We start from the raw sequence: 25,828 nt of genomic DNA, 5'->3' as shown, positions 1-25,828 counted from the left end.
CAATGGCGAGATAAGGATATCCTTTTTAAAGCACAATGAAATCGTATTCAATGAGATATACTTGGAGTTGGCAATAGTCGAGGCAGGTAGTTTTTATCCATTTTCTTTTTATTTAGATTTTTCCCTTAATATATTGATTTATTATTGAATAGGCTAAATAATAAGGTAATAATAAGGCTTGTCTTCGAGTCCGATAATTAATGAGGAATGTAGTGTATCCAGTGACTACGCAGCCTCAGCTGCGACCCACATATTTTGCCACCTCCAGTTGTCCGTTGGTGGTCGATTAGGATTTTCTTTTGGTCTAAATGTGTATCACGCGGCCTTTAAAAGTGACCTCCTGTTTCGTTCTAATGCCGCCTCAACCAGGTGTTCTCTTCTATTTCAGTTAATAAAATAATCATAATGAACTGCCAAGAAAGACCCACAAACTGAAAATCATTCTTCTAGTTTGAAGTTGAAAAAAAAGCATATTTTCTGTGACTCTGTGTACATGATGGTAGTTGTGTAGTGATTGCTTCGAGTCGACCTTAGCCTATTTCAGATTGATTTGTACCAGATTGTTGTTGTTGTTGCATTACCTTAACTTTAAGGTGTTTTGCCTTGCTTTTTCTAATTCAAAGGCTCCTTTTCTTGCACTTACTGTTTGCCTTAATATAGATCTAAGGTTGTTAGCCTTGTATTAACTTTAAAGATTCTAGATGGTTTAAAACACAAAAAAATAAATATCGAAATTGTATTGGAAAGATAGTCCCATACAATCAGTTTAAGGTCAACATAGTCCCACTTATCAATGAGTTGTCAGGGTATTTTGCTAGTACTTATAAAATAGAACGATGTATTGGATACTGATATAGAACAAAAGTTAGACAGGAAATGACGACAGTTTTAGGTAAGAGATTTAGTTACTGTAGAAACTGGTCATGACATCTTCCTATCAGAGAATAAACCTTATTATTATAGACTATAGAAGAACGACTTGTGAATTAATTAATGTCAGTGATCCAGTAGCTGATAGAATTCGCTAGTGTTGGACGTGTTGAATTTTTATATTATACTTAGTTATTACGTTGTATTAGTACTGCTTATGTTGCAAGGCTCACTATCTGTCTTCACTACAAATGTATTTAACTGCGTTCTTCTTACTAGGAGAGCTAGTGCGTTTTCTATCTTAATAAATATCCTATGTGATAATGTTGGGATAGACTTTCTAGACAGTAGAGCATGTCCATCTTGTATGAGCTTAAACTTAGATCTAGATCTGGTCTTTTCCATCAGTATGTCCACTTGAAAAAAATCAAGGGAGCTATATTATACTTTAGTAGTGGGATCATTGACCCCTCCTATTGTTTGATTATTTTTCTTTTGTCCAGAATGTGGCCAGAGGTCATTGTGTTGATGATCACCACAGCTGTGGCCGTCTATGCGGACATCAATATCCCTATTACTGGCCACTGGAGCGGAGGATTTCAAGGCAAAGGCTGCTTCGACATCACACAAGAGATGCACTCCTGGACAGTTACGTTGACTTTTGACCAGCCTCTGACAAGTCTAGATGTAAGTAGGCCTGGGCCTATGCCTACGATTTAAAAAAGAAACAGCAGGGGGGTATGTCAAACATAGTCTCTCACTGCAGAAGTTAAACTCTCAATAGTGAATGCTGATCTTAATAGAAAATGTTGACTCCAACCGTTGACTCTTAAAGGGAATATCGACATAGGACATTTAAGTTTGGTCGTTTTCTAAGAAAGTTTCTGTTTCTTATGTATTTTTAGAACACAATTATTGTTTCCAATTAATCCAACAGATAATATATATATTTTAATTTTATATTTTTAATGAAAAACGATGAAAACCAAATTAAAAAAATAAAATCATTTTTATTGCTATATGTTCTCACGTTACCAATTTTTAAAATGTTATAGTATTCTTTTTTTTTCTTGCTTTTTTGTGTGTTGATTACTTTTTTAAGGAAAAAAATTCTTTTATACTTAGTTTATAATTGCAATAAAATTGATTAACATCTAGATATAACATGAATCAGGGATCACTGAATATAAGAATACTTGTTTTACTAATGTAAAGTATATCAAGGATTAATTTCCTGTTGTATACTATGCTGCTGGATAACAACTTGGGTGAGATTGAGATATTTATGTCGCTGAGATGTAATCAGAAATTCGTTGGAATACTTTCCCTAAAAATTTTGCTAGATTCTGTCACATGAGTCACGTTAAAATAAATCATCTCAATACCTATCAAAAGATAAAAGGCCTACTGCTGCAGGAGTGAACAATCGTAAGCTATGCTAGAATGAAATCACCCGCAGATTGAGATTACAATTATTTACATGTCAGGAACCATCCACCCTGACTGGGTCAACAACCAACAAACTTTTCTTTAATATGAGATGGGTCAAACATTCTGACTTTTTCTAATGGGGACAAACATTCCGACCTTTTCTAATAGGGACAAACATTCCAACCTTTCCTAATGGGGACAAACATTTTGACCTTTTCTAATGGGGACAAACATTTCGACCTTTTCTAATGGGGACAAACATTCCGACCTTTTCCAATGGGGACAAACATTCCAACATTTTCTAATGGGGACAAACATTCCGACTTTTTCCAATGGGGACAAACATTCCTACCTTTTCCAATGGGGACAAACATTCTGACCTTTTCCAATGGGGACAAACATTCCTACCTTTTCCAATGGGGACAAACATTCCTACCTCTTCCAATGGGGACAAACATTCATACCTTTTCCAATGGGGACAAACATTCCTACCTTTTCCAATGGGGACAAACATTCTGACCTTTTCCAATGGGGACAAACATTCCTACCTTTTCTAATGGGGACAAACATTCCTACCTTTTCCAATGGGGACAAACATTCCTACCTTTTCCAATGGGACAAACATTCTGACCTTTTCCAATGGGGACAAACATTCCTACCTTTTCCAATGGGGACGAACATTCTGACCTTTTCCAATGGGGACAAACATTCCGACCTTTTCCAATGGGGACAAACATTCTGACCTTTTCCAATGTTGACAAACATTTCGACCTTTTCCAATGGGGAATAACATTTCAACCTTACCCAATATGGACAAACATTCTGACCTTTTCCAATGGGGACAAACATTCCGACCTTTTCCAATGAGGACAAACATTTCAACCTTATTCAATATGGACAAACTTTCTAACCTTTTCAAATGGGGGCAAACATTCCGACCTTTTCCAATGGGGACAAACATTCTGACCTTTTCCAATGTGGACAAACATTCCGACCTTTTCCAATGGGGACAAACATTTCAACCTTACCCAATGTGGACAAACATTCTAACCTTTTCCAATGGGGACAAACATTCCAACCTTATTCAATGAGGACAAACATTCTAACCTTTTCAAATGGGGGCAAACATTCCGACTTTTTCCAATTTCTCTTAGACTGCACCTTGAGAGAGAAAGAAAAAGAGAGGGAGAGAGAGAGAGAGAGAGAGAGAGAGAGAGAGAGAGAGGGAGATAGAGAGATTGAGAGAGAGAGAGGGAGAGAGAGAGGGAGGGAGGGAGAGAGGGGGAGGGAGAGAGAGGGGGAGGGAGAGAGAGAGAGAGAGAGAGAGGGAGAGAGAGAGAGAGAGAGGGAGAGAGAGATAGAGAGGAAGGGAGAGAGAGAGAGAGGGGGAGAGAGAGGAAGAGAGAGAGAGAGAGAGAGAGATAAAAGCTTAATATTCGAGGACTGTAATATTAAGAAATCTCTAAAGGATATCTGAAGTTTATTGTAGAGATCTGAATCGTTCTTACCGAATATCTAAATATGTTATAATGTACTCACGTTAAAACACTGTTCATTCAGACCTGCTCATAAAAAAGCTAAATTAGCAGTACATAAGAATGGTGATTTTATTCTTACTAACAGGTGTACACGGCGGACATTGTCCAGACACTGGACGGCGGTAAGGTGTTTGTCTTACATAACAAGGCCTGGAATAAAGATGAGCACGTCGGTGACCAACTCTGTATAGAGTTTCAAGGACACGGTGAGTAACACCACATTCAAGCTTATACTTCTGAAATCCACTATAGAACTATTTTTATATAAATGTCGACATGTCTTTAAAAAATGTGGTAAAAGGGTAGTAATTTTAACAATACGAGTAGTAATTAAACATTTTGTAAACAATTAATAAGAAAGACGTTTTTAAGGCTAAATACTGTCCCGATTCATACTTCATTGAAAAATATTGCTTTACTTTGGAAAAAAAAAACAATCACACACACACACACACACACACACAGAGTTCCTACGTATAATCAGTTGTTTCTCTATCGTAAATAAAGATGTATTTTTAGCGGCCCCCGAAAGGGGAAAATACGCTATTAGTTTTGTGTGAAATGTCTGTCCGTCTGTCCGCCGTCCGTCCCGGTTTAGATCTCGTAAACTAGAAAAGATAGTGAAAATCTGACATCATAATATTTTAGTATATTCAAAGTTCTGATGCAACGGTTACTTTTTTCTTTTCTAAAAGCGAAAAATCTAATTTTTAAAATCACTTATGCAAGCAGGTTTTTTTAAATAAAAATACACAATTTTTACAACTATTCACTATTAATAGTAACAAACACGGTAGGCTCCTTATTAAGGGAGATATATATTTACCATATTTTTAACACATTTATGCAAATGGTTTTACACTTTTTGTTAAAAATTATTTTTTTTTTTACATTTTTATTGCTACGTTATATTAATACATTTACCCAATAATAATGTTTACTTTTTTTTAAGAGAAAAAAATCTATTTAGTATGCATATAAGTTAGACATAATTTAAAACAACAATTAATAAGTAGGTTTTCATATTATCACGTGAACTGCAGTCATATAACACCAAACTAAAGGAATTTTTTAATTTTTTTTTTTTTACGAAATGTTTTTTTGTTTTGTTTTGAGGATTTGAATAAGAGATTGACCCTTTACAATACAATTAGATCAATTAGATATTCATTATAAGACATTAGTTAGGCCAATTTCACATTCAACTTCACATTCACTTTCACCTCAGATTTGGTTTGCTGGACCGTTGGGGCACCACACAATATCTGTCAACCTTCTTTCTCCATTCTTCTCTGTCATTTGTCTTTGATATAATTTAATTCTGATATTCTTTCTGAAAATATTGATACCTGTCTTTTTACCTACCTGGGTGGACCACTTTAGGGGACGATTTTGAGTTTGTGTTTCCACACAAACTGTCTTTGTAACCTTGTTTCTACAAATATTTCGATACATAGTGATATTAGTTTATATATCATTGCACCAACATAAAACAATGAAGGAAAATATTATAAAGCTTTTGGCACAATGTATATTGTCCTCTGTAAGAAGACTGAACCTTGTATTGTACTAAATATTATCAAGAATTATGTAGCTTTTAAGTCACTGCACAATAAGACCCACTGCCCACATCACCTGACAAAACGAAATGTACAATTAACAATTTTCTTAAACTACCATCCATGTGTCCCTGTCCCGGGTAAACCTTACCATCTTTATATGCTATCGTTAATTACAACCAGGGACAGTAGTCACGTTAAGAGGTCCTGGTAGAAATCTACCGATCAATTATGTCAATTCGAGTTGCTGATAGAACATTTCTATGCGTCTCTATTTTAAAGTGTGACTTCTGTGTCAAACAGTCGCATTTATCAATAACTTTGGTAAAACAAGATTTTAAAATAAGTTATTCACTAATTCTATAATATATATATTTATACTTGATGCTTTAAAAATGTTTAGTAAATTAACTTTCCCTTGTTTCCAAATTCTTGCTAGGATCTGGAGACATCAGTCCGGTAGTAACCGGTGCTCTTCAGGCTGGTGACGTCAGCGGCAACCCTATCACAGGTAAAGTAGACTTTAATACTTCATGGGAGAGTTACAGAGCCCTTACGGCTTGAATTTCTGAAGAGTTTTTCTGGACTGTTCTCTGTATTCTGGTCTAAAAAAATCGGCCTCTATTTTAGAGTGATACTTTAACATCTAATAAACTTTCTGGCTAGGACACCATCAGCAGCGTCAATCTTTGACCTCACCAGCATTATTTATTTTAAAAACCATTAGCAGCATCTGTCTTTGACACCATCAGCAGCATCAATCTTTAACATCACCAGCCTTATTTATTCTTAATACCATTAGCAGCATCTGTCTTTGATACCATCAGCAGCATCAATCTTTAACATCACCAGCATTATTTATTCTTAAAACCATTATCAGCATCTGTCTTTGACACCCTCAGTAGCATCAATCTTTAACATCACCAGCATTATTTATTCTTAAAACTATAAGTAGCATCTGTCTTTGACACCCTCAGCAGCATCAATCTTTGACAAAGAGCTAGTCACTTATTTTTTGATTTCCTGAAAAGGGGTAGATCAAAATTAGGTATGATACACATTTAAAACAAACCACCTCACATACAAACAATAAAGAAAGAAAGATAGAAATTATAATGATCAGTCTAAAAAAAAAAAAGTGTATTTTAGTAGAGCCTAAATAGAAACAAGTGCTACACTTCGCGAAACGAAAAAAACACTACACAAAGGCCTAATGGCCTCGATTCTTATTTGTGCTAGTCCAGCATCGTTTTTTTTTTTTCATTTAGCTTGAAACATAAATCTGTCATTGCTTTCAGGGACACCAACACCCACAGCCACTACTTCAACGACCACATCTTCTACCACATCGACCACCTCAACGACAACGTCAACTACAACACCATCGACCACACACTCAGTGACGCCAACGCCAGCTGGTACATGCTTCTTATATTTAATTAACACATTTTGCTGTAGACTCTTGATCCGTTTTTTTTTTTCTTACAGAACAAAGCTCGAAGTAAGAGCATACACAAAATTAACTAAAATAAGATTCTGAATTCTTACAGAACAAAGCTGGAAGAAAGAGTATACACAAAATTAACTAAAATAAGATTGTGCTAATGTTTTAAGATGGGGCATGGTGGCTGAGTGGTAAAGCGCTCGGCTTCCGAACCTAGGGGTATCGGGTTCGAATCTCGGTAAAGGCTGAATTTGGGTATTATTAGGACGCCCCTTAGTCCAGCCAACTCTAATGGGTACCTAACACTACTCGGGGAAGGTAAAGGCAGTCGGTCGTTGTTCTGGCCGCATGACACCTTTGCTCGTTAAGCCTTGGCCTAAAAGAAACATGATCTTGACATGATCTGCGGCCTAAAAGAAACATGATCTTTACATTATCTGCCTGTTTGATCATAAGGCCTGTTAAGGGAATAATTTTCCTACTTAATACTATTGGGTATATTATAAGGCGTTGTCTTCACTTAGGCAGTATTTCACGGGATTACGCTGCGAACTGTCCGCCGAGGTTCTATTTAAATTCTCTTTTTGCCGTCTGCGCCTTCTTCGGCAAGCGCTTTTCTTTGGCACACGATCTTCGTAATAATTCTCAAACTGTCTCTTTCAGAGCCTTTGGTTTCCTGCTCAGCACGACTATAGAACAACAAGCCAATGTCCAAGTGAATACCTTTTAAAATACAGAGATATATAAGGGAAAGATCCGCACAATTTTTGTCGTATCTCTTGATAATACAAGTTTTATTTTCCTTTTTTATATAAACATATTTAATTAATTACCACCAATTAATGAACTATTTGGTTAATATTTTTATATATATTCATGTGTTGTCCTCAACAATGAATAATTGTGCAAAGTTCTAAATTTGATCCGAGATTGGGAAGTAGGAGAAATAATGTATGCAAGATTTGTACCAGACAGACAAGGCGAGTTGTTACTAGCTTTGAGATAAGTAGTGAAGATGTAAGGGAAAATACTAGTCTTCCTATGGCTACATCTTGGCTTACGTCCTAAATATATCAAAGAGACGCAGTGATGCTTAGATGAAAACCTCAGGTTCAAATCCAATCAAACCAATCCTTTAGCATTCGATTAACAGAGATCTACAAGAAAGTCTATTCATGTAACCTTTGGCCAGAGATAATGAATTTTATTCTTTTCATACCTTTTTTTGTTTGTTTTGGAAGTAGTCTTTGGTAGAATTCAAATGAAATAATAAAATGCACACAAACTAAAACCTCTCTACAACAAAAGACAAACCCCAATGTATATGGTAATGACTCCTAGGTATTTTCCATTTATCCACAACGGAACATCGATAACTGCTAATCATGTAATATTATGTTTTCAGGTGATACGTCATCCCATTCAACAACAGCCAGTGCATCTGCAAGTACTGCTAGTAAGTTTTTTTAACAATATATATCAATTAACTGCACATTCGTATGAACTACTTTAAAAAATTCAAAGTTCTAGCTACGACTTATAGTGAATTAAATATATACCAATTATATACAATGCTTTTTGAAAAAAAAGCGTATTTTGAGCTAATTAATGAACAAATCAATTGCTGTGAAGGCAGGTTTGGTAGGAGTTTGTCTAGAACGTAATGTTTGAACACAACTCACACCCAAGGGGGCTCTTACGAGTTAATGTAAACATAAACTCCCATTTTGATTCTAGTTTGGTATTATAGAAACTTTTTTGAGTGTGTAAAAGGGGTCGGGGATTACTTTGCGTGAACTTTTCCATTTTGTTTTAAAGTTGGAAGTTTACTTCAGTTGTTGTTGGCCTCCCCTTCAGTCGTAGAGCGACTATGGTTCATCTCGTCCAACACTTTTTCATGTGACTGTGGAGCCCTGTTTTGGAAAGACACTCCCGTTCACATATACCGTAGTTTAGGGTGGCTTTAGCTTTGGTGCTAGAGGAGCCAGCCATTTTTCGTTTGGCACGCTTTTCTTCCAGAGCTGGAGCCCTATATAATGTTTAGATGGATTTTGGTGTTAAAACAGGATCACAATTGCATTAAAACGTTTCTCTACTTAGCATAATGCAGTATCTCTGCTAGCGAATAAAGGTTTGAATTACTAACATTTTAAATCTCCGAAATAACTTATGTAATCATTTTATTCCTAATTCTCAGCGCCAACAGCTTCAGCTCTTACGACAAGTCACTCACCTAGAAGTAAGTCGTTGTCTTGATTTCCAAGATAGTTTAGTAGGAACTAGCCTTTACACCTGCACCTTGTATTTCAATCCAGGTACGTCATTCCAGTAGTGACAAACAATGAGACAATCTCACAACTGAGCTGGTATTGGTATTTAACAAGAATAACAGGAAGAACAAGAAAATTTATTCATTAGAATCCCCCAGTCTTTGTTTTCACATGAACTCTATATCCACTCATTTGTTTCTAATCCGTGCCGCTGATTCATAAGGTGTGATAGTTAGTAAACAATTCTTAAAAGAATTCTAAATTTCATTGGGTTCTAGAATCATAGTGTCACAAAACAACTTGTTATTAACAACACGGTACGCGTCTTGATACCAGACAGCCTCCTTGGTAGTTCCAAGACAGCATATGAGGCAGACTTATCTGGTGACATTGTGTGAACCTGAACCGACCAAAATTCTAGTCTATACTCCAACCCTCTTGGACAGTGTCCTGGTTATTAAACTTTTACCAATGAGTCATACTCGTAATGGAGGCTTTCATTTAAGTATACTATTTCTCAACAGCTACGCTGCCCCCTAGTCGTACCTACGACTCAGACATGGTATTTGTGGAGGACAAGGGAGACTTCTTTTACGCCGAATTTAAATTCACTGTGGATGAGGAGATGTTGGGCTGGATAGTGAACATTACATTTGATGGACCCATCAACTTTATTGAGGTCTGTCTGGACAGTTTCTTCATTCATATAATCACGTTTTTAGCATTTAGAGCGATAATTATAATAAAATAGAATTTTAAGAAAAGTGTAGCCAACCTTACTACAGCAACATCAGCCACAACGAAAAGATTGATTCTCTAAAAGATTGATTCTCTAAAAGATTCTCTAAAAGATTGATTCTCTAAAAGATTAACTCTCTAAAAACTTTTATTCCCCTTCTCAAGAAAGTAAAGTTCCTCTTTTCAGACTTTGCCATCTATTGGGCAATGCATGTTTAGGTCATCTGTTTCTTACAAACAGGGTGTCATTTGGCCAGCATAATGACCACCCGCGTTTACGTTTCCCAACTAAAGTTGGAAACATATTAGAGTTGGGTCGACTGAGGAGCGCCCTATAAATCCCGAAATTCCAAATCCCAGTCTTCTCAAAGTGAACTGTTTTGCCTAAAACGTCGATGTAACAGCAATGCTTGTATTGATTATTCACTATTGTAACGTTCGATGCAAGTCAAGGGAAGTTTTCCCCTACTTAATTCTGTCGAAGCAGACATTGAACCTTATAGTGAAAAGTAAGTGATTGGAATGACCATGTGAGCTGGCTCCAGAACTATCCGATACGTTTTTAGCATAAACATCGCTTTTCATGTTTTCAGAGCGGTAATGGAGTCATTGAAAAAATATCAGAAGACAAGCTCCACTGGACAATGGTCAGCTTTGGTCACCAGGCGCACTTACCCAAAGGATCAACATATTTACTTTTGTAAGTATTTAACAAGAACAACATGAAAGCTTATTTAACGACTACAAAAAGTGACTGAAAAAAAAAAACTGGCTTTAAAGAACTATAGAGACATCGATATAATTTGATCAATAATCAAAATTAACATTTTCATGAAATTAATATTTTATTTCTCGTCCAACAGTATTGCCGCCAACTATCACGGACACACGATACCCCATGCTCACGCCACAATGACCAATATGGGAAGAGATAAGTGGTCATTTAGTCCTGCACCTACAAGTGAGTAGATACGGTTGATTACAAACTTACCCTACATACGTCAAATTACTCTTGTATTTAACGTATAGCTCCTTATAAGTTAGGCCATAGATTTTTGAAGTCATTAATAATTAATGAGATCAAAGAAATTTCAATTCCAAAACATTTCAAGAAACATTTTTTTTTCTAATGGATTAGGATGTTGTTGGTGATAAAACGCTGAAAACTAAAAAAAAAAATGTCGCAAAATGGCCTTTTTGGATAGATCTAGTTGGCCTCAGAAGATCGTACATGTACCATATGTCCAGATGATTTGGGCCTTTATTGTTCTCTCCTGTTTGAATTATCACAAGATGACAATGTTAAAGTAGTTATACCCTTACAATCATTTCATATATTGCAGGCATTCCGAAGAGCGGTAGCTTCACGATTATAGTTTTTGTAATACGAAACGTCAGTGAAAAATATTTGCATCTTAAACTTTTCTCTTGTTCCCCTTTGTAGCGCCATCTTGAATAACATGTTTTCTAAATTCACCATTTTCTGCCATTCTATGCCTTTTTTAAATTTTTAAAAATTATTTCTTATCATCTGTGCGTCTTTTTTTCCAGGTGATACATCCAAGTACAACTACAACGACGTCCTGTTCAAGTCTATTCTGTTTTATGAAGCTCAAAGAACTGGCAAACTTCCAGCCACGAACAGACTGCCTTACAGAAACAACTCTCTTGTTGGCGACAAAGGAGATGGCGGTGAAGATCTGTCTGGAGGTTACTTCGTAGGTAGGCCTACATTATAGTTCTAGTCCCTAACTAGGAATGATTAAAAATATAATATAACTCCGGCCCAAGGGTGTACAAATGTGTCGGTCATATGTCTGAGATTGAAAATGATTTTTAAAATGTGTTATCGAAGTGACACAATTTTATATTACATTATAGCTCAGAATGTTAAGCAGAAATTGTTGAAAATGTTTAATATTTGTACACGACTAAGAAGAGGTGATCTGTTGGTTGAAACTGTTCTGTTACTTCAGTGACATTTTCAAAATAGATTATGTTTTCATTTAATATATTCAACTGTGTAAGAGTCTATGGCAATCTTTTTTTTCGTCAATTTTTTTAATCAGTGTACTTCATTTTTTGACGTAACATCTTTAAAAACAAAATCAACAATCTACAGGACAATGTATCACCATTGTGAACCATTGATCTGATAGTAATATGATATATGTATGTGTGGTAGGATGATTGTGGTGTCCTACATGCATTGCTTTAAACATGTTGTTTGTTGTTTAACGTGTAGATTTGTTATTAAAAATTAATTTAAATAGCCTTTGAATATTTTGAATAAAGTAGTGCAGCCCCCATTTCAACAAGCTAAGAAAATAAACTATTTATCTTTCTAAACATATTTTTCTATTTAAAAAAAAATCCGAGGTATTTGTTTTTCATGTGCTTACCTTTGTATTTCATAATCTATGGAATTTTTTTTTTTTCCTTATCTCCCTTGACATGGAAACTTGGAATTAACAAAAGCAAGAGATTAAACTGAACAATGAGTTGCTTCTATTTCCAGGTCATGGTCACGTCAAGTTCAACTTCCCCATCGCCTATTCCGCAACCATATTGTCCTGGGGGTACCTGTTATATGAGGAGGCTTATAAAGCTGCAGGACAAGAGGACCATGTCCTAGAAAGTATCAAGTGGGCGCTGGACTATCTGATCAAATGTCACACCAAGCCAGATGAGCTCTATGTTCAGGTCTGAGCAATATTTGAAGATACTTTGCCTTTGTTGCGTTCTAAATCTCTGGTTTGTTTAAATATCTGAATTTCACATGTATAAGAAACTAAAACGAGGGAATGTAGATACATTAACATGCATGACTAGATTGACACCTAGAATTATCTTCTTTCTTGAAGTAACGTCTGTAATCTATAAGATAAGAAGATAAGATATATTACTATTCGTTGTCTTTCATATACACAAGTACTTTCAGGTACTGGGCTCATTAAGTTCTTATTTTTTGTTTAATGGGGCAATTTTATTGAAAAGTGAGTTCTTGGCTTACTACACACATACATTGTTCAGGTACTACATAGGTAAATTATCGAGGTAGTTAACAAGTAAAATGTCGAGGTACATTTTTGAGATGATTGCTTGTTGAGATATTCAATAGATATGTTGTTGTTGATGTGACACAAAGCTATGATCTACTCTACGCTTTGTCACATCATCCGAATCTCTTAGGTCACAATTCATCCAGTTTTTATTTTTTTTTTATTAGTGATGACAAATAAGATTTCTACATTCAAAAAACGAAAAAATGTTTTTTTTTAATACTCGCAATCTTATTAAACTCCAGAAGAGGGCTTCACATTACTCTCCTTGATGGGGGGTGTGGAATGTGAGTGGTAAAGAGCTTGGCTTCCAAGAGGCCTCGGGTTCGAATCTCGGTGAAGATTGTGATTTTTAATTTCGGAATTTAAGGTCGCACCTGAGTGCACCCAACTCTAATGGGTACCTGAATTTAGTTGGAGAGAGTAAACGTGGTTGGTCGTGGTGCTTACCATATGACTCCCAGCTCGTTAACCGTAGGTTAAAGAAACAGACAACCTTTACATCATCTGTCCCATAGATCGCAAGGTCTGAAAGGGGTTACTTTTTACTTTTAAAACTTGCTAAAATATTTTGAATAAATAGCACTACATTTTTTTTTAACTTCAGAGCTAAACAAAGTATTGTAATACTTTTATTGTAGGTCAGTGACTACATTGAAGACTATTGGGCCTGGAACCAGCCTGAATTCTATCTTGGAGAACGACCGCCCTATAAAATAAACGACACGCATCCAGGCACAGACATCGCCATGGAAACGGCTGCCGCCTTTGCTGCGGGCTCTCTTGCCTTCAAAACCAAAGGTGAGGATCCATTGGCCCCATTGATGCATAATGTAGTTTTGTTGTTTTCTTAGCATATTTATGTTTGGAAACACGAGGGCACAAAATAATTTTTTCCTAACGATGTACTCGTCACGTATAGAAATATTACAATTTAGTTTTCTATCATATAACTGCATTAGTGTATTATTACTATTCTATATAATTCTGAATAGGCCCAATACATTAGCATATATAATCATTGCAATGTTAATGTAGTACTCTTAAGAGTTGTACATTTTTACAAAGCTCTATATCATCTCTATGTCTTCTTTCAACCTAATAACACATGAATCAGTCAAAATTGGAACAATTAGTTAATTTAGTACTATATATATATCAGAACGGGAGATAAACCCGTAATTTTCAGTTAAATGTCAGTATTAGAAGGTTACTTCTCTTTGGTAAGCTGTGTTTTAAAAAAAAATATTCTTTTTTCTATTACGTGTTTTGTGATATAAAAAACTTACGAAAATTTCCATTAACTCATCTACGATGCACAACATAATTGCCTTGTTTGTAAGACTCACCATCGCCACTTTTAGTATACATGTACATATGACTTTGGAGCTTCATAAAGATATTAGAATGTACACATCTTCAACTAAATTTATACTTATCTTTGGGCTACTGGAAACATTCGCAGTTGAAATTCTCTTTCTTCTATTCAGTTTTCCCGTCCTTTCTCCTGTTGCGGTTTCCTCTGCAACATCCACACTTAAAGCCTATTTGGTCTTCTGATATATATATATATATATAAGAAAAACAAATTTAACTAAGGAAACTACCACTTTATTGACTATAATCATGAATATTTCAGTTTTATTCTGTAAAAAAACAAAGTATTTACACCAAGATTGTCAAAATGATTTCTTTCTTTCATGTGTAAGTGTCTGTAATAATTCTGCCATTGAACTTCTTTGTTTCAAATGACAATGTGTAAATGTCAACTTGACAATGTTTCAGATCCTTCCTATTCAGCCACACTGTTGACTCACGCTAAACAACTCTGGGACTTTGGAAACAAATATCACGGACTTTATAGTGACTCTATTGTTATGGCCGCTTACAATTATAGGTAATGACAAAAATGTGTACTTTTACAATAAGACATGAGCTGAATTCAATAAGAAGAGACATGCAAGTTTGCTTTATTAAGGAAAATTGTATTTGTATGAAGGAAACATAGACTAAAAGTCTTTTTAAAGTAATACAATATACAATTTTATAAACTAGCCATGTCAAAAAGATGTCCTACATTTAGTTTTGCACACACACACACACACACACACACAAAGAAACCTTGACTGCATCACAATTGGCCAACATAAATGAAACAATTAATTTTAACTTTAAAAATCTACTTTATCTACAAAATACAACAACAATAACAACAAAACAGAGTAACAGAAGAATCCAATGTAAAACTTAACAGACGAACAAAAAAAAAATATCTGTACAATTTTTGTGATATAAATGCCCCCCCCCCCCCCCCCATGTCAAAGGAATTTCTGTTTATTTGATCAGGTCTTGAATTTTGGTTTTGTAGAACCATTGAACCATGTTTTTTAAAAATTGTATTACTGATTTCTTTTTTTTTTTCAGCTCCCACGGCTTTAACGATGAGATCTGCTGGAGCTCTCTGTGGCTGTACCAGGCAACCAATGACAACACTTACCTCACTGCAGCAGAGCAACACTTTGACCCACTTCCAGCTCCAGACATGTCCTGGGACAACAAGACTGCCGCCAATCAGGTGTGAATAAAGTAACGCTGGTATCTCAAAGTAAATGAACCATCACTTCCGACACACCGTGATTTGAATAGTACGACTCTAGTAGTGCATAATGATGCTTTTCACTAGCTGTGCTCAGCATTTCAGCAACAGTAAAGATACGTAGCCTATCCCAAGAGTAGCCTATCCCAATAGTAGCCTATCCCAATAGTAGCCTATCCCAATAGTAGCCTATCCCGATAGTAGCCTATCCCAATAGTAGCCTATCCCAATAGTAGCCTTTCCCAATAGTACGTACGTTTTCTAAAAAAAAAAACAGTCCTTGTGTAAACCCTTAACGTTAAATTGTTCTAACTAATTAACTTTGTGGCACACTGAATACACTTAATAAAATTACATAAAAACCAGTTTCAAGACATCACTTTAACCACAATGCATAACTACAGGTTCTTCTGTACAAACTGACCAAAGATGACAAATACAAGACGGCCGTAGAAGACACATTTCACTACTGGTTCCCTGGAGGTTCTATTCCGTACACTCCTAAAGGTTTGGCTCACAGATCGGACAGGGCGGCACTCAGCAGTGCAGGTAAGTCATCAAAATGTTCGCGACACACTAGCGGATCCAGAACTTTGGAGTGGGGGGGGCGATTTTTTTCCAAACCCTAACCCTAACGCCCAGTAAACCCTAACCCTATGCATAAACGTGTGTACAGAACACACATACACATACACACACACACACACACATATATATATATATATATATATATATATATATATATATATATATATATATATATATATATATATATATATATATATATGAGAATTTTAAAAAGCAGCATTTCTCAACCTTCGGCGAAAAAGTGGGGCAACGCTATAAGGTTCCCTAGTGGGGTTTGGGGCAAAGCCCCGACGACAAAAGCGTTTTCTTGCATTCTTCACTGCAGAAACGCATTCTCCTGACATCTACAGCTCATCATTCATTAATGAAGTTCGGGGCGAAGCCCCGACGCTAAAAGCATTTTCTTGTATTCTTTACTGCAGAAACGCATTCTCCTGACATCTACGCTTATTTTTCTTCAACGGAGTTCGGGGCGAAGCCCCGACGCCAAAAGCGTTTTCTTGCATTCTTCACTGCAGCAACGCATTCTCCTGACATCTACAGCTTATCATTCATCAATAAAGTTCGGGGCGAAGCCCCGACGCTAAAAGCATTTTCTTGTATTCTTTACTGCAGAAACGCATTCTCCTGACATCTAAAGCTTATTATTCATCAATGGAGTTCGGGGCGAAGCCCCGACGCCAAAAGCGTTTTCTTGCATTCTTCACTGCAGAAACGCATTCTCCTGACATCTATAGCTCATCATTCATTAATGAAGTTCGGGGCGAAGCCCCGACGCTAAAAGAATTTTCTTGTATTCTTTACTGCAGAAACGCATTCTCCTGACATCTAAAGCTTATTATTCATCAATGGAGTTCGGGACGAGGCCCCGACGCCAAAAGCGTTTTCTTGCATTCTTCACTGCAGAAACGCATTCTCCTGACATCTACAGTTTATTATTCATCAATGGAGTTCGGGGCGAAGCCCCGACGCCAAAAGCGTTTTCTGGCATTTTTCACTGCAGAAACGCATTCTCCTGACCTAAAGCTCATTATTCATACTATTAAAAAAAAGGACCTTTTGAATAATATTGTACTTGAAAGATATTCTAATATGAATTTATAGGCCCTTAATACATTGCAAATAAAACCGATTTGTTCCTTGAAAAGATAAGATACCCCACATATTTAAATTTTGGCTTTGAGGATCGCCGCTGAAAAAAAATTATTCGATAAATAATATTCAATAACATTGTAGTATAAGTTGTGAGTTATAGTCCCAAATTTATTTAACTAGAAAAATATCCGATTGAGTAAATGTTGCGAAAAGGCGACTATAAATGTATATTTTTCGGTTTAGAACTCATCTCAATCATGATTCTTATACTGAAAAATTTTGTTTAAATTCTAACTTTTCCAATGCAAAGTCTCTCTTAAAATAATTATGATAAATTCATGTGAAATTACATAAACTCTGGTAATGGGAGGGGCGGTAGAAGTAGGGCGACTCGATATAAGAATTTAATTTATAGTATATATAAATTATATTAGTGGCAGATTTTTTACATTTTGTAATTTCTAAACTATAATACTAAAAGAAAAAGTATTGGTTTGTCCGATGGGGGAAATGCAATTGCATATATCGCCCTTCCCACCTGGTGCAACCCTTTTTCATTTAAATTTACTAATGATAAAATTTGAGATTAGAGTATGGTACGACATAATATACAATGGGTTCACATATCAATACGTAGTTAATATTATATAGATATTCAACTAATTTTGTTCACAAACTATGATTCTCCATAAAAATAGGGCCGCCCCCCCCCCAGCACTCAGAGGGCTAGAGTGGGAAGGGCAGTACATGCAATCGCTTTCCCGCCAACCCCACCGAATCGACCAAGATACCAGAAAGGGAGCGACATAATATAAAATTTATAGATTAATTCAACTAATTTTGTTCACAAACTATGATTTCTCCATAAAAGTAGGACCGCCCCCCCCCCACTCAAATGGTTTAGGTGGGAAGGGCAGTAGAGGTATTCGCCCCCCCCCCACCTCCAAACGGTAAACAGGGAACGACATAATATAAAGATCGGTTAAAATATCAATAACAGTTTTAGTCATATAGATATTTAATTGATTCTGTTAGCAAGCTGTGATTTCTACAAATAAATTGGACCGCCCCCCCCCACTCGAAAGTGTATGGGGGGGGGCGGATATGATACCATTGCCCCCTCCCGACCCCACCAAATCGGTCAACATACTAGAGGCGGGGGCGAAATAATAAAAAAAATAGGTTGAAATATAAATAATTAGTATATATTATTAACATAAGTAATAAATTTGTATACAAATTGTGTGAATTCTATACTAAAATTCGTCCGCCCCCCCCCTTTGGGGGGGGGGGTCGGCCGAGTGGGGGGGGGCGATCGCCCCTACCGCCCCCCCCTGGATCCGCCAGTGTCGCGACATGAACAAATGTGAATTATTTACTCAATGTAATGTCTTGGCTTTTAAGGCTCTGCTTTTAGTTCTAGTTTTATACTAACCTACAGCTCATGCTTCCATTCGCTCCTGGACATGAAGCGCTAGCTATCAGAGGCGGACTGGGTGTCAAAATCGGCCCGGGCCTTTTTATACAATTCGGCACACAAATTCTATATCATATGATGGGCCTCCAATTCTACGTCTAGCTGTCCTCGAAATCATACTGACAGCGACCTCTATATTTCATTATAAGAAATAAAGACCTTATGTTACTTTTGAATCGCTTATTATGTAGGCCCTAAAAGGATGAAGCAAACTAGTGGCACTATCTACGGATGAAGGTTATTGCATTATTTTGGAAAATGTTAACTTAAACTAGTAGGCGCTATTACACTGTAATACAGTCTGTGGAAGATTTCTTTTTAAACATTACGTTCAAAGGGGCCTTTTTAGAAGAGAATAGTATAAAACCTTTAACAGTACCATAGTGGCATCCATGTGGCCCTTCGGTGGCTCTACCGGCCCATTTGGGTACCGGCTCACCGGACATTTGCCCGATTGCCCATATAGCCAGTCCGCCACTGGTAGCTATCATGTACCATTACAGTTAAACCGCATTGAAGTGCTCAGAGAAATAGTGATCCAAAGTGTAAAGGAAGGATAGCCACAAAAACATACACACATCGATGTAGAAAAACTTAAAACGCATATTCGACTACATCTATGGCTTCTTTCAGTCGCGAATTGACCATGAGTAATCTCATAGAAATGAGATGAATGCCAGGGAATTAGCTAGCGTTGGAATGATGTCGCACACACAGGAGTTTCTCACTCTCCACGCAGCTGTTGTGCCCAGTCAGCAGGTGCCGATATAGTTTAAAATCATAGGCGTCTCAGCCTTCAACAGGGTGTAGCACTGTGTGCTAATAGATGCCTAAGCGTCGCAGGCTTCTAATTTTTTCCTTAGGGTTGCCTTTCCGATATTTGGATATAGCCGCAAACAGCAAAGATTTGAAATCCTTTTTGCCTTCTTATAGGCGGGGAGCCAGCAAGGGCAGCGAGCCTCTCATACCCTAAACTAAATGGTTTAGGCCTTTGTCCTTTTTTTTAGCTGGACCCAATATTTGAAACATACGTGAAAGCAGAGGCGTAGTGTGTGTGGGGGGGGGGAACTGGGCACGATGACCCGGGCGCCACCATTAGGGGGCGCCTCACGCAGAGAGATGCCAAAATTATAAACTATTGTAGATATTTTACGTAATACATGCTAAGGTTAAACTTTAACCTTTAAACTATATTATTATTAAATACTTTTTATTTATAAGCGTATATTTCTTTGTGGTGTTCATGGAAAATAGAAAGGGGGGGGGGGGCGCCAATTAAGTTTCTTGCTCCGGGCGCACATTTTGCTCACTACGACTCTGCGTGAAAGCCAGGTGTTGTCCTGGTTGTCAGAGGCTATTTAACACGCATACCCTTGGAAGCCATTGAAAGGTAGTGGAGTGCTTAGATCCATTAACACTGCCTGCAATAACAACCTTACAGAACCACACAATTGTGTACAGATTTGAGATATCTTGGCATATAACGTAACATTTTCAATAATTCAAAGCCAGAAATTCGAAAAGCACATCGATACATTATAAACATTGAAGTAAGTAAATTCGGAAGTTTAAAACTCGAAATATTTTAATGGGTTTTTGAAACATTTAGGGATTTGATTATGTTGTCTTTCTTTGTCAGCAAATATGGCCATGTTGGCCCTGATAGCTGCAGATGCTGGCCTCCATGCTACTGAGTACAGACACTGGGCCATGTGTCAAATACATTATGCTTTGGGAGACACAGGGTTCAGCTACGTGGTTGGATTTGGTGATGACTATCCTTTGAGACCATATCAGAGAATTAGGTTTGTTTAGTATTGTCATGAATAAGCTAAGCTACTTTTGTGTGACCTTAGTGTGACATTTTCCTAGGTCAAATATTGTCTCAAGGTTGTCTACTTATATTATTTAATTTAGTATTGCCCTGAATTTAGAAGACTTTCAAAGTTGGTTGGGAATAATTGCCTCACGGTGTCGTCTGCTAGTAGATCTTTCTAAACGTGTACGCATATAACGACCTTCAGGCTTAACTTTATAATTCAACACATTTATATTTTATTCCACGTTCTCCACATATCACTTGGTTCATGTTTTAAATATCGCGTCTTGTGCTAATTACAACATGTTCCCTATGCAAATGCTAAACTGATATTTGCAAGCGAAAGTATCTGAAATTGCTTATGCGTTGGCTGGAGCGCTTGAGATAAATATCCACAGTTTAGGTTAGTCTTAATTAATGGCTATGTGTTTAATTCCCAAGATGAGTACAGTGTTTCACATGACCACGCAAACCCAACTAATGTTGGCAAAACCGTTGTCCGCTGAGGTCTATTGAAGCTTTCTTGAAGTATTCTGCTTGGCTGTGTTTTTTAAATATGTCCCGCGGCCTTCTTGTGAGCTCTCCATCTGTCTCTACTTTACTCTGTGCTAGTGAGGACGAAATGGCGCATGAGTTGATCTTTATAGCGCTTCTGGGGGGTGGGGGCATCTCAGTGAAGTCATCCTCTATTATTGACTTATTATCTGAATGTTCTGACGTCTTCTAGTGTTTGATTTTGAAATTGACCTTCATTTTGTAGACCTGTTGAATAAAATTGACCTTATTTCCCAGCTTCATGTTGTATTAATCTTTACAGATGAAAATCAGCGTCGAATATTGAAATAGTGGTGAAAAACTGGTGAAAAAACTGGTGAATTTAATTAACCATGCCCATCAATTCATGCAACAATTTTTATGTTTTTTTTTTTGTTTTTTTTTTGAAGCATGTGCCCCAACCATCCTGCCCATTGTTCTCCCGAAGTCCTACTTGCAGAAATGCCCAACATACACATTCTTTATGGCGCCCTTGTCGGAGGTCCAGGGGCCAATGACGAGTACCTGGACAAGTTTGACAGCGTTCTAAACAACGAGGTCACCATAGAGTTCAACGCTGGTTTCCAAACGGCTGTAGCTGGTGAGTGAAGTAGAAATCTCAGGTTTCTGGTGACGTATTGAAAGTATTCCTTTTTGTCGATGTTCCTCATACAATTGTTGAACACAAATGTAAGATTTCAGTAAATATAGTCTGGTTATATTTCTCCAAGACCATTCCATCTTTTGAACAGCCCAGAAAGTATTATGTTTCAGTTAAATTGTGGTTTGTACGAGTATTCCCTTGGCCTTCTTATGATTCGTTTCCTTTTTGTTTTGAACCAATTTCTCAAGAGCAATAACTTATTATAAAACAATGAAGTCTTACTTTACTGTTATATCTAACACAATCTCTACTCGCCACATGAACAAGTTCTCGCTCTCTCTTTCTCTCTTTCTGCCTCCCTCTCTGCCTCCCTCTCTGCCTCCCTCTCACTCTCTCATAAACAAAACTCTTTCATTCTGATAAAATTAGCTTTGTCACATCATCTTCTCCGAAGAGGTGGCATCGTGCATCGAAATTCTCTCAGAATTTTCCAAAATAAGCTTCTATTGTACATCAAGCGACTCTGAACTGCAAGCACTTAGCTCCAGTAAAAAAAAAAAGCTTTTTAGCCAGATAAGAGCTCTTCAGTTCTTGAGAGATAAGCTCTGATGTAGACTTCTTTAAAATATATAACACATTTTTTTTTTGTTTGTTTCAGCTTTGAAATCACTTTGGATAAAATCTCAGCATCCAGAACAATTGAATGACGCTCAGTGTCCATATATAGGAGGCGCTGATGTTTTCGGCAGACGATGAAATAGTCTGGAGCAACTTCTGTCGTAGTCGTAATTGACATAGTTCTAGATCTACTAGTAAGGATTTCAACAAATGAACAGCGTGTCTAGTTACCAGAACTATAAGTGCTAGTCAGGACAGACTAAAGGAATGCTCAATGGTCATTGTCATATGCACAATAAAAATTAAACTTTTCAAATGTATTTAAATTCAGTTCCGTCTTTTGTGATTGGTTGTTTATTTACGGGCTGGCGATATGGCAAACATTTAAGATATTGAAATCACAACATCCAAAGTAAAACAATTTCATAGATATTTGCAATCGACTTTGTGTCATTTCTCATCTCTCTCTCTCTCCCATACACATTGTATTTTAGAATTTTATCTGTCTATTACACTCTCTTTCTCGTGAAAGCTCAATAAAACTTTAGCTTTCTATCTCTCTCCGTTTCTCTCTCTCTATCTATCTGACTATCTCTTTTTCTCTGTCTCTCTCTCTCTCTTAACTAACTCTTTCTGGCGCTTCCTTTCATTCTCGTTTTTTCGCCTTTCATTTGCTATTCTCTCTATTTCTCCTAAACGTTCGCTGTCTGTCACTCGCCCTTTGCATTTCCAAATTTATCTTTCCCTACAAATGATTCCAACATGTTGGGTGTCGCTTGAGGTCAAAGATTTTTTCTCTTGGAATCGACTTTGCTTACAAGTGCTTAATATTCTATTTTGAAGAATCCAAACAGTTTTAATAATTAATAAGTAGAGTTAATGAAAGCCAACAAGAGAGACACAACAAACTTCAATGGGACTGTTATGCCACATTTCGAGGTTCATCAAGCGAGCAGCCGTAGTATAGCGGAACATTCTAAGTCATTGGAGTTTATGTACTAAACATTTCGAGTCGTGGTGCAGGAAATATCACGAAACAAAGCTTCAGGTTGAGGTTCTTAGCTTTAAAAAGATTTTGTTTTTTTTTAGTAATGACGAAAAAAGATCTAAATCACGTATGAACTGACTCACCAGTTTGAGAAACACTGATTATGTGGAACACATGAAATGCATGAAAAGGTGAACTTTCTAAGGTAAACCAGCGACAGTGTTGCAGAGTTTAGGAATCACTACATGCATGATGAGGTTAGCCTTGAGGTCATGTTCTCAAAGATAAGGAATCTTAGTTAAATAGACAAAGATAGACCAAGTTCAAAATATCGGTCTGGTGATCGAGCAAAATTTACCAGCAAATATTTCTCAAAGTGAAAAGTAAAGGGTTTTAACTAAATCTTCAACAACTGATTCGTACTTACGTTTGAAAAGTAGTTAGGTTTGTTTGCTCTTGATGTGACCATACTTTGGGACTATGTTAAGAAAAGTACATGTAACATTCACAGACACACATACACAAACAAACGAACAATTATAAAGGTGTTTGTGTGTGTGTGTGTGTAAGTCGTACTCCCGCATTACCAATTTCCTTTAAAATCCTATTTCAAAAATTTTATTTTTATATATTGTTATAAACTTGGTGGTGGCACAGAGAGGGGTAGTGGTGTGTGTGTAGTCAGCCGACGAAAATCGCCCCAGGCCAGCGCTAGACGAGCGGTCAACCGTGACGAGTTGCGACTGTCAGCCGAGTCGAGTGTCAACAGGACAGTTCGGGAAGGATCGCCGTCGTGAACAGAGCTCAGGAGCGTCACGAGAATTGTAGTCATCTGACCACCTAGAAACGTCGAGCGGCGTTCTGTCCGGTTCGAGAAGGCCAGTAGGGACCCTATATAAGAGCGGAGGTGACGCAGTCAAGACGGTTCAGAAAAGGGGTTCACGACAGAAGGTTCACTACAGCACAGTTCAACGGTGTGGTTCTGTACGGAGCATTACGACGGTTCAGTGCGGAGTACTGTCAAGTACAGTTGAGACGACTGGCGTCTTGATCTTGGTCTGTGATCGAGTCCGACACAACGAGCTTAGTGTGTGAAGTCAGTCCTGAACTGTTGAACCCAGTGCAAGCCCGGAACGAGACGGAGAGGCCAGTGCAAGAGTTGATACTGCGGAACGGTGTTATCGGAGAGATATTTGTACAGTGTACGTGTTGCCAATTGAACAGTATTGGCTGTTATTTATTCAACTATTAAAGTGTTACGTTACTTTGGAGCCCTGAGTTGTCAAGTTCTTTAAGTTGGTGGTGTAAGGTGCAGTTTGCAGAGAGCCTGAATAGGGAGATTCGTAACAATATGTAAACATTATACGTACTTAGTTGTTAAATATAAACCTATAAAAGGTTCACATTGGAAGTCCATAAGTAGCTGTTAAGATGTTTGACTTTTTATGTAGTACTTATATTCATTTTACTAATACCAAAACGTTACAAATGTACTTCCCCAATAAAGATGGAGGTTTTCTCTTCAAAACTTACTATCCATAAAATGTTGCCAACTCAAACACAATTTTTTGAGCCTCGTGTCAATAGTTCAACAATATACTTAGGCATTGGATCAGGGACCTACGAAGATGGAGAATACACGAAGGGACCAATGTATGCATTCAGTCTTACTTTTACCTACACAATCCTACACAATTTGTCCTCTCGATGAGGCGTCAAGAAAACAAATTGAAATAGTCCCAATCTTTGTCAGTAGAATGAGAAAAGTTGCAACAGGTTGATTAACATTAAAAAGTAAACAACAGCTTGGTTAACATTAAAAAGTAAACAAAAGTATAAAGTATCCCTTTCAGACTTTGCAATCGCTAGGGAAGATGATATAAAGGTATCTGTTAACGAGGGTGTCATGTGGCCAGCACAACGACCAACCGCCTTTACTTTTCTTTTCCGCAACTAATCTTAGGTACCCATTAGAGCTGGGTGGAGGCACCCTTAAGATCCCGCAATCAAAAATACCATTACTCAACAGGATTAGAACCCGAACCACTCGGTTCGCAGGCCTAGCGCTTTACCACTTAGCCATTGCGCTTCATTAGCATTACATATTCAGAAATTGAAATTCATTGATATAAAAGATTAAGAAATATTTTTACCAATTGTTTTTGTTTAGTGCAATTTCATGCTTTTGCTTTCTCACTACGCTCTGACCCCATCACTTGTCTGGACCAGCTGGAAAGGGGTGGCGTAGAACGGGCTATGTGGGTGATCGTTTTTTAAATGTATTTATAAATAAACGTGAACGACCTAAATTCTTCTCAAGCTTCTCAATCCAACATCATTCTGCTAGCGAAGAGCAAATGAACAAGGAAGATTGTATAGCTATCTATTGTTTCTATTTCATGTTTGTGTTCACTATGCCTCAGACGACGGTTTATAAAGGGTACTAATTCAGTTTTTACCACCACTTCAGTCAAGTACAATTTCTTTCCATTGTTCGAGATACTAAACAAAAAACATTATTGCCAATAGTTAATTAACTAATTGGATATTTTTTTTTAAATTGATTCATGTGTTGTCAGTTAAAGGAAATAATTGTG

At 37.1% G+C, this 25,828-nt stretch overlaps 1 protein-coding gene across 2 annotated transcripts; it reads left to right on the top strand.

Moving 5' to 3' along the window:
• LOC106069213 (endoglucanase A-like) lies at positions 1 to 22,573 on the top strand. Of its 2 annotated transcripts, none has more exons than XM_056023883.1 (19): positions 1 to 82; positions 1,374 to 1,557; positions 3,925 to 4,045; positions 5,838 to 5,909; positions 6,697 to 6,816; positions 8,248 to 8,298; positions 9,040 to 9,081; positions 9,637 to 9,791; positions 10,444 to 10,550; positions 10,714 to 10,811; positions 11,402 to 11,572; positions 12,369 to 12,553; positions 13,554 to 13,713; positions 14,698 to 14,809; positions 15,337 to 15,487; positions 15,913 to 16,057; positions 20,308 to 20,473; positions 21,432 to 21,622; positions 22,284 to 22,573. In XM_056023883.1, the coding sequence occupies exons 2-19, from the start codon at positions 1,375 to 1,377 to the stop codon at positions 22,379 to 22,381; spliced, it is 2,328 nt and encodes a 775-aa protein (XP_055879858.1). In that variant the 5' UTR covers positions 1 to 82; position 1,374; the 3' UTR covers positions 22,382 to 22,573. The 2 variants fall into 2 exon arrangements, with proteins under 2 accessions (XP_055879858.1, XP_055879857.1); XM_056023882.1 differs by having other exon boundaries at positions 4 to 86.
• Positions 22,574 to 25,828: the final 3,255 nt, after the last annotated feature.

The sequence above is a fragment of the Biomphalaria glabrata genome, chromosome 3 (assembly GCF_947242115.1).
Source record: "Biomphalaria glabrata chromosome 3, xgBioGlab47.1, whole genome shotgun sequence".
NCBI lineage: Eukaryota > Metazoa > Mollusca > Gastropoda > Planorbidae > Biomphalaria > Biomphalaria glabrata.
Note: the sequence above shows the minus strand (reverse complement) of the source record. Positions and strands in the feature narration are given on the sequence as shown.